Source organism: Hirundo rustica, chromosome Z (assembly GCF_015227805.2).
Source record: "Hirundo rustica isolate bHirRus1 chromosome Z, bHirRus1.pri.v3, whole genome shotgun sequence".
Classification (NCBI taxonomy): domain Eukaryota; kingdom Metazoa; phylum Chordata; class Aves; order Passeriformes; family Hirundinidae; genus Hirundo; species Hirundo rustica.
Window position 1 is genome coordinate 34,358,326 of NC_053488.1, and position 16,192 is coordinate 34,374,517.

General features: G+C 37.9%; 1 protein-coding gene across 1 annotated transcript in view; it reads left to right on the forward strand.

Annotated features, from left to right (window-relative positions):
- ADAMTSL1 (ADAMTS like 1) overlaps window positions 1-16,192 on the forward strand; it is a 358,154-nt gene that overhangs the window by 287,568 nt on the left and 54,394 nt on the right. Inside the window, exon 11 of the mRNA XM_040090980.1 lies at window positions 3,921-4,050. Coding sequence (XP_039946914.1) covers window positions 3,921-4,050 — 130 coding nt within the window. The remainder of the gene's footprint in view (window positions 1-3,920; window positions 4,051-16,192) is intronic.

The window sequence follows — 16,192 nt, forward strand, 5'->3', positions numbered from 1 at the left end:
AGAAATACATCCAGTCCAGTTGGGTTTTTTTGTTGTTGTTGTTGTTGGGGGTTTTTGTTTTGTTTTTGTTTTGTTTTGTTTTGTTTAAGTTAGATTTTTCCAGATCTTGTCTTTTTATTTTACAACTTTCAGGCAATTTAAGAAAATGATTACTCTAGAAAAATGCAAAACATATGCTTTAGAACTGAAAACAACTGAGCATTTTATGATAATCTATACAGATCCGCAGGTAATCAGTTACTGTCTGGAAAACCACAATTAGTAGAAAATAATGCAAAGGTTTTCTGTGCTTACTTTTAGCTTGCTGATGGTAGTTGATGTTTAGAGCAGTACACAGCTGTCAGACCATTGACACTTTGGCTTTATTTCCGACAACACACACACACACACAAAAAAAGTTGCTCTAGTGTGTGCTAAGTGGTGACAAACACTGATCTTGCAGGAGTATCTGTGTGTGTTGCAGTTACAGGTAAGGAGTAACAATTTATCACATGTTTACTGTGACTACCAAAGCCTGAACGATTCCTAGAAATATCCTCTTGAAATGAAGTAATTTCTTAAAATATAAGGCTTATGCTAATGTATTTTTCAAATGTAGCTCACAGAGACTAATTTGTGGGAGACATTTTTCTTTATAAATTTAATCTCTTTCAATTGTCAGAAAAACTTTTTAGTCAAGATTTGTTTTTGTCTGACATCAACTCCAAACTTTCCAGATTATCAGATACTAAGTCAGATATTTTTGTAGCAATAGGTTACAAACTAATTAGTCAAACTAATTTTATTGGGTTTAGAGTCCTGGGAGAAGAAACTGGATAGATGCAGAAGTAACCTTTCACCTCCCAGAAGAAGCAACAAAAAGGAATGAGCTAGTCATACAGTCTGCTGCTGGTGGCTTCATTTCCCAGAGCTGTCATCAAATATCATGTAACATTTATTCTATCCTGGTAGATATAAACACAGAAATTTTCATTTGATGTTGTTTTGAATGTGAACTTAAACTGCCCAGATTCATATCCCACCATTATACATTTTTATACTGTGATTTCCTGTTGAGAACTGATTTCTTTTTTTCTTTCCAAGGAAAGCAATTTTAAAGCAGACAGCTTTTGTTCTAATAATATTGGGCAGTAAATAATGTTTCGAATTCAATTACTTGGCAAATGAACTTCCTGAAATTCATAGACGCTTTTTAATTATCTCTGTGCTGTGGAACTTCTGATTTATGATTAAAAGTTTTTATGTTCTCTAAATGTTCAATGACCCATCCTAATTTAAAGCTTATAACAATTTGCAACATTGACCTATCAAAAATAGAGGGGCAGTTGTTATCGTTATGCTGAGACACACTATTGTGAGATTCAAGAGGAAGCTGAAGAAAATTATTCTGATCACATTTTTTACTGCTGGAGCAAGTCAGATTTTTTTTTTTTCCCCTTCCTGGCACAAGTTATTAAATCCAAAAATTGTCAATAAACATTATAACAACCATATTCTGACAGGAACTTTTTTCTTTAACATATATGCTGTGTTACCAAGAACTTACAAAGATAAAAAGAAATTCTAATAGACAGAATGTCTGTAGTATGGACAAGAAATACTGGAATTGCAATCAGAAATTACTTAGATGAGATAAATAAGCATGAGAAATTAACTTACTGGGAGATTTGGGGCGGGTTGGATACTGAAAACTGAAGAACAGTATCAGAGCTTGGCTATATGATAGTGATGTAAAACCATCAGCGCGAGAAATGGAGAAAAGATTGAATTCAAGACCTCATAGTCATCACTTTTCAGTAGTCAAGATTGAAACAGACAACAAAAAAGTGTTAAATTGATAATAATTGGTCAAGAGCTCATTAATAACACCATTCAGAGAGGAGAAACTGAAGCTGTGGAAGTACACTCAGTTTACAAAATGTTACCTGAGAAGGACATACAGAAGGCAAGTGAGCTTTGTGTCTAGCAAACAGAAATATGTCAACCAACACATGGCAGGAATCAGTGGTTTCTTTCCACAGAGTTTGGAAAAATACTTTCATGGTTTCCATAGCTCTGAATCAGCAGCTCTTCTTTCCTGGCTTCATTAAATTGGTCTTGGTGTCAGGCCTGCACTGATGTTCCATGCAAAAGAGAGACCAGTAATTTGAACACAGTGCCATTTCCCATCAGGTAGAGAACCACTTCTGTTCTTCAGCCAGGAGCATTCCATTTTGGAGAATCCACGTGCCTATTTTTGCTGCACACAATGTGATTACATGCGCAGCAGAAAAATGATTGAGCTAGAAAAATAATGAACACGATTGAGCTAGAAAAATAATGAACATGACAGAGCAGTGAACATCTTGTTCATATATCAAAGTTTTGTAAGTTTATTTTCCTAGATATAAATCACTGCCGTTTGTTCTATCTTTTCTATAGGCTACCCTTTTTGCAATTTTTTTGAGTGTTTCGAGAGATGACTTGAATAGCAAAAATGAAAATATGGGGCCACATTGTAAAGAAGGAAACCCCTAACAGCATTGGCTGACTACACTAATTTTGGTGTTAGTGTCCATGTCCAAGACTATCAAATATCTTTCTTTTTTCGGTATCTGGGATACAGGGGACACACTGCATAATCTTGTGTCATAGCCATGACCTTAATTGGCTTACATACACAGCTGACAAAAAAAAAAAGGCTAACAAGCCTCTTTTTCAGGGGACTCAGCCTATACTGAAATCAAGGAGAATGAATCTGTAAATAACGTCAGGAATACAGGAGCTATGATCTACTGTATAGCACTTTGGTTCTCTTGAAGGATATTAAATAATTTTTTGCCTAATGACATGTGATCTGGCATTAGAAACACCAAAAGATATTGTTAACTTTGTGACATTTTTTGAGATCTTTAAGCTCTTACAACATTTTATTTTGGTTTGGGTTTTTTCACTTCACATTAGTGTCTTTAAAAAATAGTGGGATATTTTGGAAAAGTGTTGTTTTTGAAACTGCAATGTAATTGTTGGGAGTTCAACTAATCTTTTCCTAACTCAGGACACAGGAATGAATGTTAAAAGCGTACTCTCATTGTATTTAAACCACTGTGGATTAGATTCTCAGAAAGTTCAGGCTAATTACTATCCTCAGACCCCACTCAGACCCCTTTTATCCATGGAGAAATAGTTCCTTTCTCACCCAGTCCTCTTCCCTGTGGCATGTAATGTTGCAATTCCTGATGTTCTAGCTTTCTAATCTTGGGATCCAAAAAGCCTGTGATACGCCTAGTCATAGGAAAAGTGAGAGTAACTCGTATCCCATAGAGTGCATAAGGATTTTGGATTTAACAAGGAATTTCTGAGTTAAACCATAATAACCAAATCTTCCAGCTTCTCTTAGTCCCAACAGCTACTGTTCTTTCCCAGCTCTCTCTAACCCATTCTTTCCCAGCTCTGACATGTACTCTGCAGGTTTGCATCTTTAGTTTGGGTGCTGGCCCATAGATGCAGAAGATAAACTGGGAACAGCTGAATTGTCTCACCATGTTTTACTTTGCTTCTGCATGTGTAGAAGTCACGCTCTTGCTTAAAATATAGCATATAAAAGCCATAGCCATCTTCACACCTTAGCCTGCTTGGCCTGAAAAATAAAGTGCCCCACTGCACTTTATGCAAAAAAATGAGAGCACTGGACAATTTTCTGTCCAGGGAGGTGAGCAATGAATGAACCTATGGACTATTCACTGCAGCTCTGGGAAACCTTTCTGAGAGACTGAAAGCAATGACAAGTCTACAGCTGGGGCAGCTGCCCCAGAGCTGCCAGCCCGAGGATGGGTGCCATCATGTGCTTTAGCCCTGCTGGTCCTGTTGGGCCCACACCTGATCTTAGCTGCCCCTGCAGGTACGGAGAGCTGGCTGTGACCATTATTTGTTCTGTGCAGGTGTCCAGGAGGCTGTGGTGACCTGTCTGAACAAACAAACTAGGGAGATTGCAGAGGAAACACTGTGTGTTAGCAGCCGTCGTCCTCCACAGCTGCTGAAGGCCTGTGGCGTGGACTCCTGCCCCCCAAGGTAGGCATAATTTTAAGTGACCCCAAACTCTATTTCCTTTCAGACTGGAGACACACACTGCCTCAAGTATGCCTTCCTTAGACTGCAGGGGCTTACATCCTCTTCCTGCCGCAGTCATGTTGACCAGGAGGTACAAAGCAGCAGTAAGACCAAAGGGCAGACTTCAGATTGTTTGCCTCTTCAAGTCCTCCAAGTAGACAGTTTATGGATTGGCTTAACTTTCCCCAGAGTTTTGTCAAGTTTAAAGAGACTTCTCAAACCTTCCCTCTCAGAAAAGGTTTTGCAGAACCTGCTTGTCTCTGGCCTCAGGTAGTTTCCACAATCATTACCCTAAAAACAGCAGATATTTCTCTGCAGAGATTCACATCTGCACCCTCAACAACAGAAAATAGCTGTTACGACATTCTTATGGTTTATTTAAATAGGATCTATCAAGTCTAGAAGATATACTGTATATTGTCTTTTTCCCAGCTGTACACAGGTGCATTTACGCCATTGTGACACTGCAGCAGATTTTAAATACATTGATGTATAACTTTGGACTATTTAAAACACTCAGCACTGTCCAGGTGGTAGATATACCTAAAAGCATTTATTGAAAGTCGCATGTATGATTTATAAGACAACAGACTACAGAGAGGTACGTTGATATGAATGACAGTAGATTTGGGATACGCAGAGAAGGTTCACATTAAAAATCAAAGATGGCCAGCATGAAATGAAAATGAGGACATAAATAATGATTTGGTTGGTAATCAAGATTTTGAGTTTCTGGCAAGCAGAGACAAATAGATTGAAATTTCTTTACCAAAGCATTATAATTGCTTATGAAGATACTGCAACCCTAACTTTGTTAATTTGTCTTTTATTGCTGGATATAACATACAAGTATTATAGAAATGTTTTAAATTTACTTTGTAGGTGGAACTCTTGTGGGTAATTCATTTGCAGAAGCATCACTGAATGCACAGTAGAAGATTGATCAACCACCAATTCTGACATGAAAAATAAGTACTCAGTAGCTAAGAAAAAAACACATTCATGTGGGCCAGTATTTATGTGATTTTTGTTACAAAAGTATTCTGAGTAATTGCATGAATTCTTCCTGAATTAATCTACATTATTATCCATAGAGCTGTGGTAACCTTGCTACCAGAACGGAACTAGTTTGAAGCAGCCATAGGTGTGCATTTCCTCTCCATGAATTACAAGACGATCAAAGTGTAGGGGAGAATCAGCCTATGAAGCAGAGGTGAAAGGGGATTTCTGCAGAGGGGAAAATCTAAGCAGCTTTAATCCACCCCTAGGACTGCAGCTGAGAAGAGGGGAAATGACTCTCTCCTCTATATATACAGCTTCTCTCCTGAAGCCCCCTCAATCTGGAGGAATTGCCTGTCTGCAGGCCCAGGATGAAGAACAGCATGTATTCTGCAAAACAGTTCCTCTGGTCAGAGCAAGTAGGCCTGCAGACTGCAGGCAGTGTGGCTAATGGAAAGAGAGGCAACAAGGCAAGTTGATGTGTCTCCCAGGCAGGCTGTGATGGGGTGATTACCTTATTTCCTTCAAGTTTCTGAAGTGCTGCACCTACCAATGTCACTGTGTTAAATACAATGGCATATTAAGGAAACAGATAGTGTGTAATTTTTTCTTTGGTTTATAATCATTATTTACAGCCACTTGAATACATTTTTTAAAGGCAAAAATAAAGGATTCTTTATTTAAATTAGGATTTTCTCCTTGTTTAAATCATAATATACTTCAGAATTCTAATTCAAGAAATTTTGATCTGGGAATCTGATGGAAATTTAGGCTAAAATCATGTACTTATGTATGCTGATGAAGGCATTCCTACCCACTGACAAATCAAAAAATTCACTGTGGCTATGAACTTAGATCTCTTCTACAAAAGTTTCCAAAATCTGTGAAGCATTGATACTTCCCAGAGCTCTTGCTGATGACCTAGAGAGAGAGTAACTTGTCTTATAATATTTGCTCTTCTCTCTATTTTCCAGATGCTTAAGTGCATTAACAGAAGCTAAAATTATAAAAACTACTTTCCTAAAATATTCTTGATGTGTGAGTGACTGCTGGAGCATGCAATTGTTGTGGGTAGAGGAGGCATTCCACTGAAAAGGCAACTGTGACAGTGATGAATGTCTGGTAGGCAAGGAAATATTGTCCACAGCATGAAGAAAAGACTGAGAAGTCTTGTCCAACAGAATAAAACTTCTCTCCTAATATAATTAGGAAAACTATTCAAGTGACGTTTCTTGAACCTAAACAGCCCACCATGCTTAGAATTTAATGCTTATGTCTAAAATTCAGTACAGTTAAAGATCTCACTTAGCTGTAGAGGGAGAACATTTAAATGTTAGAACTTCAAACCTTGATGTTGCTTCTGTGGCAGGCATTTTTGGTTACATCTTGAGGCTACTCTTTAACTTCTCAAATGGTTACCTGTTAGTCGTGTAAGCTGTAAACAATTGTTTTAGCTGTTTTACTATAGATAGACAGAAGCACTGAACTACAGAATCTCATCAGCCTTTCTGGAGTGTCAGAAGGCATGGACCTCAAGAGAGTTATTGTAGAAGCAGTAGGTGAAGAGTAATTTTGTTCTGGTTTTGATCCATCTTTTTTTCTTTTGGACACTTTAGAAGAATAATATTAAAAGGTTACTGTTCTGTTCATTTGATAGTTCAGGAGAACTGTTACTGTTCACTTTGCTCCTTACTGAAAATAGATGTGGATAGACTAAAAAACTTCATTACTCACTTAATACTTGAAATTAACCTATGGCATCATCAACCTTTTCAATCCCTAATTGCCCTTGTCTGTCTTGGAACAGAATATGGTAAAAGGTAGAATATGCTGTCAATATACTTCACACTTATGAAAACACTGAGAGGTGATGGTGCTCGTACAGCAACTGAAATTGCTTTGAAATTTTCTTTGGAATTCTGGCTTAATATCATAGTGGACTACTATTCTGGGTACATGGAAGTGAGACAAAACCTAAACCACAGAAATCTGTGTTCAGATATTCACAGCTGTATGGATTCAGAAAAGTCCCATACTTAAAATTCTTACAGAAGAAAGCTTAAGAATTAGGAAGAGCTGCACACAAAAAAAAAAAAAATCAGAAGATTTCCTCCATATTCAAATCCTAACTGAGTCTCCTGGGGTTTCACATTTTGTTGAGAGTTTTTTGCTTATTGCTTCAAGAATAAGAGCAGAAAAAGAGCCCAGATCCTTTTCTCCCAGAAAACAGTGTAACAAAATTTCCCATTTTGAACTGAATTAAGAAAATGGGAAACACTGCAGAACTGATTGCCAAGCTGGGAGCTAATAACAACACAATGGTTACAGAGTAAAAATTGTTGTCATTACCGTAGTTTAATATTTCTAGAGAATGGATTTTGCTTGTTTTAGTGTACTAGGAGAGCCAGCATGCTTTCTAAAGGAAAGAGAGGAATGAAGACTACCACGATTTTAATTCAGTCATTCAGTTACTTAATTTGTGTCAGTCAAGCTGTATCACTTGAAGAATTACATGGCAATAATTGAGCAGAGCACGGTCTTCCAGAAGTTAACTCAGAATAGTTGTTCAATGTGTAGAAGTTTCTTCTCTAAGTGAAAAAAAACCAAAAACCAAACCAAAAGAGAAGATCACTCAGTTTCACTAATTGCTATGTTTGTATTCTAAATTACCATAAAAACAATTAGAAAAACCCTATTTCAATGTTAGCTTGGCTGTTGTCAACAAAAAAATTACTCACATCCAAGATGTGTCTTTTTCTCAGCCTCCACAGCTTGAATTGCAGGCAGTCACCATCTAATCAGATATAATTGCTCTTGTTTATATGAACAACAGCATGAGCACCTCATGGTGAGCCAACAACCTCTACCAAAAGGGTGAAAGAGAATGTTGTAACTCTGTTATTAATTATAACTGCTCAATAATTTCATGAATGGATGTTAAAAAGATTTGGTAAATGTGTATGAAGTAGTGAAGAGAGAATCAAAGCAATGAAAACCAGATGGCTAAAAATGGAGGAAATTACAGACAATTTTATCAGCTTTGTTCATGAATATTTTCAAAACTGAACTTTTTATTTCTGTGCAACAAAGAACAGCTGAATTCCACAAAATGAAGAAAATAAAAAAGGAGAAAAAGCAGATGATTCTAGGAATAGCACACAATTTCACCCTAGCACTCTCCCTTTACTACTTCAAGCCTCTGTCGTTTGCAAGAAAAGATAAGAAACCATCTGAGTGGTTCTGATATCTGACCAAAAAGGCAAACATCACAGAGTTAGTCTGGGCTTTACCTCATTGCGTGGTGGTTTCTTTTCTCTGTCTTTTTCTTTTCTGTGTCAGCTTGATTTGTGTTTGTGTGATGAATCACCTATTATTTTATTGTTTATTTGGTAAATGTAGTATTATCATCTGTTTTGCTCTATTTCCCAGCTAAAGTTAAACTATAATGGATAAAAAATATCAACATGTTTTTCAATGCATTAGATTGGTGATAGGTCAGACTTAGTGTAAGGCATGCTCCCATCAACAATCTGAAATTATTTAAGTATGTGTGAAAGGGCCAGAGCCTTCTCTAATCCATTAAAGGTGACCTATGTGTGTCAATGCAGATGTGTTTTGCATTGGCAGAGTGAAATATTAGAGCATGTCTATCTAGTTCATGAAAAATATTAAAAGGTCTGCAAGTCATTATGTCTACAGATGTTGCGCTATAGCCTTACTGGCAGGGGATACCAGTTGTTGTTATTGTCAAGAACTACCAGTTCTTGCAGTTTGGGGGTTTTTTTCAGAGTTGTAAGTTAGAATCAGCATTAATGAGACAAAGATGTTATTACTGTCTCTTTGTGACACAGACAGGTTTTCAAATCCTCAGAAACAAGGGACATATTTTTTAACTGGGTTGCATTTAGGTCTATTTCTAGTGGAAGCACATAGAGAATGTCTTTGAGAACCTCTTAAGATGCAGCCCACAGAGCTTCCTGGGATCACAGACCACAGCTTGAACTGTGGTGGAAGACGTTGGAGAATCAGACATCAGAAGGAATATGCTGTGACACAGGGAAAATCCCCCCTGATTGGAAGCCTTTAGTTTGAGAAACATCTTAGACAAAAGTCGTGGAATTGGTGACGGTTCCATAAGGTCATTTATTCCCTAGCTTTACTATGCTAAACAGACGCCTTTACAGTGACATCTGAACAAGCTGCCTACCCTAGGTGGCTCTGTTATGCTCTTATCTGCATTATCTACATGCCCACCCCCACCGCTGTAATATCACCCTGGCCTTAAAATGTATTAATCTATGACCTAAAAACATTTCTCTTCCTTTTTCTCTAATCTCCCGCTTGGCACCTTTTCTGGCTCTCAAGATATTGTCCAAGATGTGTCTGCCAGCCTCTTTCTGTCAGGTTATTCTCTCTGGCTCCTCAGTGTCCTTTACTCAGCTACAGTTATGGTGAAGTATCCAAGGAGACCCTTTTCAGTCATCTGTGTCACATCGAAATGTGAAGCAAAGCAACTTGCAAGTTTGGAGAGTCAGAAGAGTTCTGGAGCATCCATCACACCCTACCTCGCTCTTCTAGTTTAAAATTTCAGAGGTTTTCCCCAGCTATTTTTCTTTTTAAAATAATACAATGGTTCCTTCATTAGATAGGATTACATTAAGAGACATTTTGCTTTGTTTCAGCTTGTATTCCCATCAGACTATTACCTTCATAAAATATTAGAGTGCAATTTTTTTTAGAAACTTATACCGTATATCCTTCTTACCTGGAGTGATAAATCACAGTTCTTTATCAGAACTGTATATCTAGATATTTGCCGCTACACAGATCTTCAGCTCACAGATTTCTCCAAGTTAGTACACCCTTGTGTTGAAATAATTTTGCCATGACCTTACACAGTTTGTTAAAACTTGGTTTGCGATAAGTATTAGCTTTAACTCGTTCTAGGGACTTATTGACAGAGCAGACTTCCTCTTCTTTTTTTTTTTTTCCTGGCACAGTTAATTTTCTGGGTTTTATCACCTTAATACAGTCCACTTCTCCTAACCCTTCACTTATGCCAGAATTTAGGGTTCACTGCCACTTGATATTTTTCAGTATTTTGAACAAATACCATCTCACTCCAATGTTTCATTTGTTAGCTTCTACTCCTCATTTTTGTCTCTAAATTTGTTCTCAATCTTCTTAGGTATTCATTTCCTGCCTCAGCAGCCGGATTTCATTCCCCAAAGAAGTTTTCCCAACAGCAGGGAGAAAAAAAAAAAAAAGCCTGTCTTTCCTTTTGTGCCAAATATGAAGTCAAACATTTGTAGCATAATGAACAGGATTAACTTTTTCACTTCAATATTAACATATGAAACAAGCTATAGGTATTATGAATAGTTGATTTTACAATGCACCTTCACTTCCTTTAAAAAGGTGTGAAATGAACAGCACCATCATATCTTCCATTTACAGAATTGTTGAAGTAATTTGTAAGACTCTGAGGAATACCCAGTGCTTTCAAAGCAATAAACCTTAATGGATGAAAAGATAAAATGTGTAAGAAAAGAATTAAAATATGGCCCTGATTCTTGAAAATATATTGTACAGTTCTTTAAAGTAGCTACTCATCAGAAAGATCCACACATTGAATAAATGGAGAAGGTTCCATTCAATTTGGAGTAAACTAAGTACCTGTTAAAGGAGTCAGACTGATTAAACTATTCATTCTGTATTTGCCAAGTAGGTCTGTCACACCTCCAGAAGCACAGCAAAACCTATTTTTGTCCATGAAAATTTCCATTTTCAGTGTGCAATTACACATTAAAATTGTGACTAAGCTGATGTGTTGTACATTCTACCCAGCTGTTAGTAGATCTTAGTCATTCACAGCTTTGGGAGACATTTGTAGCACTCACCCAGAGGTCTGTGCATCTAATTACTACTCAATGAATACATAGATTTGTGGTTTTGTAACTGTATTGTATGGAAGTGTGTTTGTTTGTTCAATTATAATATTTACATTGTTCTGGTCTGAACAAAGATTTTCGGGTGCATCAGAAAACTTCGTTTCCCTTCCTGTAAGGAAGAAAACTGTAATGTCTTAAGTCATTATTTTCTGCAAGATCAAAGAAGCCAGTTTCTCACTCAGGAAAATTTGGAGAAGTGAGTTAAGTTGCTATTCTCTAGTAGGTGGATACTGCACACACACCTATATAAATATAGCAATTAGGATGGAGAAACAACCTGTTTTAATACCTGTGTACGTCATAATTTTTATGATTCCATAATTTTGAATAGAATTTTTCTTTCCATTGAGTCAGAATCACTTTATACTTCCATGAATCTGACTACTTTAATGTAGTTGTTTCTGAGGATTTGCGGGTATAGCATGAGTTTAGAGCCTCCCCACTCTAAGTGAGGAGCACCTGTATGTTTGGGTCTCTAAATATCAATGTGAAAAAAAATCTTTTATTAGAGAAGAGTGAATGAGCTACTAAATATATTATTAGTCACAGTTTCAGGATCTCAAAATATAAAGTAGAAAGGAATAGAATCATAGAATATTTTGGGAAGGACCTTGAAGATCATATATTTCCAACGCTCCTGCCATGGACAGGGACATCTTCCACTAGACCAAGTTGCTCTGAGTCCTATCCAACCTGGTCTTGAACACGTGCAGGGATGGGGCATCCACAGTTTCTCTGGGATAGCTGTGCCAGTGTCTCACCACCCTCACAGTAAAGAGTTTCTTCCTCATATCTAATCTAAACCTACTTTCAGTTTGAAGGCATTTCCATTAGTCCTGTCACTACATGTTCTTGTAAACAGTCTCTCTCCATCTTTCTTGAAGGCACCCTTCAGGTACTTTGAAGGCTGCAGTTAGGTCCCTCCAAAGCCTTCTCTTCTGGCTGAACAATGCCAATTCTCTCAGCCTTTCCTCACAGGTGCTGCTCCATTCCTCTGATCATCTTATTGACTCTCGTCTGGACTCTCTCCATCAGTTCCATGTCCTTCCTGTGCAGGGACCCCAGAGCTGGATGCAGCACTGCTGGTGGGCAGCGAGCACTGCTCTCACCACAGCAGAGCAGAGGGGCAGAATCCCCTCCCTCCCCTGTTGCCCACATTGCTTTGGATGCGGCCCAGGACATGTTTGGCTTTTTGAGCTCTGAGTGCCCATGGCTGGGTCATGTCCAACCTCTCCTCCACCAGCAGGCCCAAGCCCTTCTCAGCAGGGCTGCTCTGATCTGTTCATCCTCCAGACTGTGTTGACACCAGGGGTTGCCCTGACCCTGCATGATATTCCCATGGATCCACATTTTCATCTTTTCCAGGTTCCTCATAATATACATAGACATAGACATCATATCAGTGTAAAATACTGTTTCTGGAGGCACCTTTGGAAGAAAATACTTGTACTGCCTTTTTAACAGTATGTTGCAAGAAGGATATTGAAGGGAACTCAAAGCAGAACATAAGAGAATGTAAGCAGACATTGTGAATTTCCTGAGTTCAATCACAATACCATATAGTTATATAGATATATTCTCAAGTTCTACTGTTCTGCCTTTCCCCTACTAAAAAAACATAGAAAAACACGGTGTATGCCTGATTTTGAGAGACAGCCTGTTTCTATCTTCTGCCCTGGTGAAATAGTTCAGGAACAGTTCATCCTGTTGAAAATATTATCCCTGTAATGCTGCCAGCCAGGTCAGCAAGAAGCTCATGTTATCTGTTGTTTTTACAGCAGTACTTCTCATAAAAATTGGACTTACTAGAGAACTACTGAAACCCAGTCACTGTTACCTGAACACTCATTCACGAGTATGCCTGCTTTGTCCATTCAATCCAGTGAGCTCTTTAATTGTTTCCTGCCCTTATCATTTCAGCAAAGGCTTCTTTAGATTTAGGGAGAGTCTTATTATTCTGTGGGACAAAATCACAAGGTTCATGAATATTGATCTTACAATTTGTGAAGTCAGGCTTATTGTATATTATTTCTGTGCCATCTACATCCATTTTCTACTATCTAATTTTTTTGAAGTTTCATTTTAGATAGAATTTCAGGTTAAAAAATTGTCGGTTGACTGCTTCAGCTTCTGGCATCTGTAAGCTTGTTGATGTGCTCCTCAGGAGAAGTTGGGTTTTTTTAATATTTTCCATACGGTGAAAAGGTAGGTCTAAAGAAAAGGTGTTGGCTTATGACATAGTCCTGCATGGAAAGCACCAGTGTGAAAAGAGCTAGGGAGCTTTCCACATAAAGCAGCTCTGTCATGGGCAGGAGAGTGTTAAACTGTCGGTCCTGATTTAAGCTCAGATGGCAGCTCAGCAACACAAAGCTTTTCACTCACCCCCTCACATCTCAGTGGAATGGGAAGGAGAATCAAAACTAAAACTTGTAGGCTGGGAGAAGAAAGGTTTAACAATTTAAACATAAATAACAGATAATAATTGTAGTAATTAATGAGAATTGTAAGAGGGGGAGAAAAACAAACAAGGAAGAACAAGAGATGCAAAATACTATTGCTCACCTTCTGACCAATGCTCAGCCCCATGTCTACACTGCAAACAACCCCTCTTCCAGGTAACTTCTCCAGTTTATGTATCAGGTATGACGTTCTGAAGAGCCCCATATCCATTTGGCCACTTTACATCACCCGTCCTGGCTATGCCTCTTCACAGATTGGGGTTTTTTTTCCCCTGATCCTCCTCACTGGCAGAGCATGAGGCATAAAAAAAGCCCTTAACTTAATATAAACATTACTTATCAGCAAACAAAATATCAGTGTGTTATCAACATTATTCTCACACTGAATCCAACCAACTACAGAGAAGAAGAAAACTATCTGTGCAGAAAACAGGACATTTTTCCTTTGCTTCTTTGCAGAAGAATCACGTAGACTGATCTGGAGAATTTATTTCATAAATTAGTGGTTATTGTGTTTCACACTGGAACAGTGTAGGTTTGGGGTAATGTACATTAGTTCAAACTCACCCTGGTGTAGTTCCCAGTGTGTTCCACAGACTCCTCATCCAGCTGCTGCCATCTCCTATTATAAGTTCCATTTGTACTATTTGTGTTCTATTTCTCAAACCTCCTGATATTATTTCTTAACGAGCTTTCACCTTCACACAGATTTACTCCTTTCCTTACCTGTTAACTGTTTCATTCTTGAAAGGCCTACCAAGGATCTATTTTCATTCTATCTCACATAATATATTAAACAACATCCTTGTAACAAGTTGCTGCTTTAAGTATAAGCCCAAACCTAAACTGGTATTCATTTATCTTTTCAAACCTAACCTGGTCTGTGTTAAAGACAATCATTGATATCAGTTATCTCAATGCTGCTGTTACCCACCAGAATAAAAGTCTTGTGTGAGGCACCTTTCAATACCCCATATGTCTGCTAATCCTTCAAACAAGTTCTCTGCCAAACCAGTTCACTTACCTGAAACTGCCTTTTCATGTTCCTGTGTGGTTTGTGCAATCTGTATCTGCAAAAGTCCCTTGAAGATCCCACTGCATGACCTCCCACTGTTCAAAATGTTGACAGAGGAGCACAAACTCTCTTTTCTGTCCTGCCTGAATTGTTGATGTTCTCTACTTCTGACTCAAGGGACAGCAAGACTTTTTTTAAAGTGCGTAACATTATAAATATTTCTTGAAGCATGTCATAAAGTCACTTTAGCAATCAGAATTGTCGGTTATCGAATTGTTGAATGTTCCTTTTACCCTCTGTACTTCTCTGACTTCTGAGTTCCTTCTCTATGTTCCTCTGTTTGGCTCTGTTATACAAATACTGGCTCCCTGCCACAATCAGTATAATGAGTTGCAATGTTAATTGATATCAAGTTCACAGAGAGCAGGTCACTTTCACTGAGACTTTGATCTGCTTACATGTGTTGTCTGCATATCTTTAAAGGAATTCCTTCACTTCGAGGAAGATACTTTTTGAAGGAAGCACCTCATTCTCCCTTGTGCACAACAGCCCCCCGAAACCTTTCCTGCCTGTTCAGTTCTCTTGTCACAGTGGCAATACTGTGCAGTGGGTATTGTACAGTGGATTTTGTTCAGCCTGGCACTGAACAACTCTAAGTATGAATTGTTTTTCTGGTTTTGCTGGCGAAGATTTAAAAGTACTTTGCATTTTCATTTTTTATTTTTTAATGAACAATAATTTTTTCAGAGCTTAGCTAAAATCTCACTTTTCTTCCAAGGTGTGTGTATACTGTATGTGTATTTGTAATGTTTGGTCTACTACAAATTGAACCACAGCAGTAGGGAGATCACTTCCTAGAGAACTCACTCAGATCTGTATTTGAACACCAGGGTTGAGGTCTTTGTTCACATACTTAATTTCTAATGAACAGTCAGATTTTACTGTGAGTGATTTAACATCTGGATGAAAAATCACTTGTAGTTAAATTATTGGCTTTTGTGCCACTTTTTTTGAGACGCCTTTGATTATAAAGTCAATAACTGGCTTGGGAGTTCTCATCTCAGTCCTTTAGTTTCACTGCAATAAAGTGTACTACCCAAACGGAATGGAGAGTATCTTTTCCTGCTATTCAGAGCTTAAGATCACCTTCTGACATGGTATTTAAGATGTGATACCTAGTATATTTACTCAATCAAAGATATATCTGAAAATATGAGCCTCAAGAAAGTCTTTCATGCCTGAAACAGGAAACTTCTCCACAAATGCTGTTCCAGGTTCATAAGTGAAAAGGAAGGGAGGAGATATATGGGCTGTGAGCAGACTTCTCAGTCCTCACAGCCAAATAGAGAATGCACAGGTTGACAGAGGATAAGAGGGAGCCAATATTGGTATAACATGTGATTTACTCAGCCTATTGTATGCACATATACACAGCTGTCTCACAGCCCTTGTACACTGAGGAATGTCTTTATGCAGGCAGGTGACAGATGTTAAATCAAATGCTTCCAGGCAAACCGTTCTCCACACTGATGAATATTTATTTTAGAAATAAGAAGACTTCTTTTGTATCACTTTAATATGGTTTAACCACATAAAAATAACAATAATTTCAAATTTTTTGAACTAGTTTGGAAGGCCTTTGTCTAGAAAAGTGTTTACTTTTCCTGTGCAACGTTCAG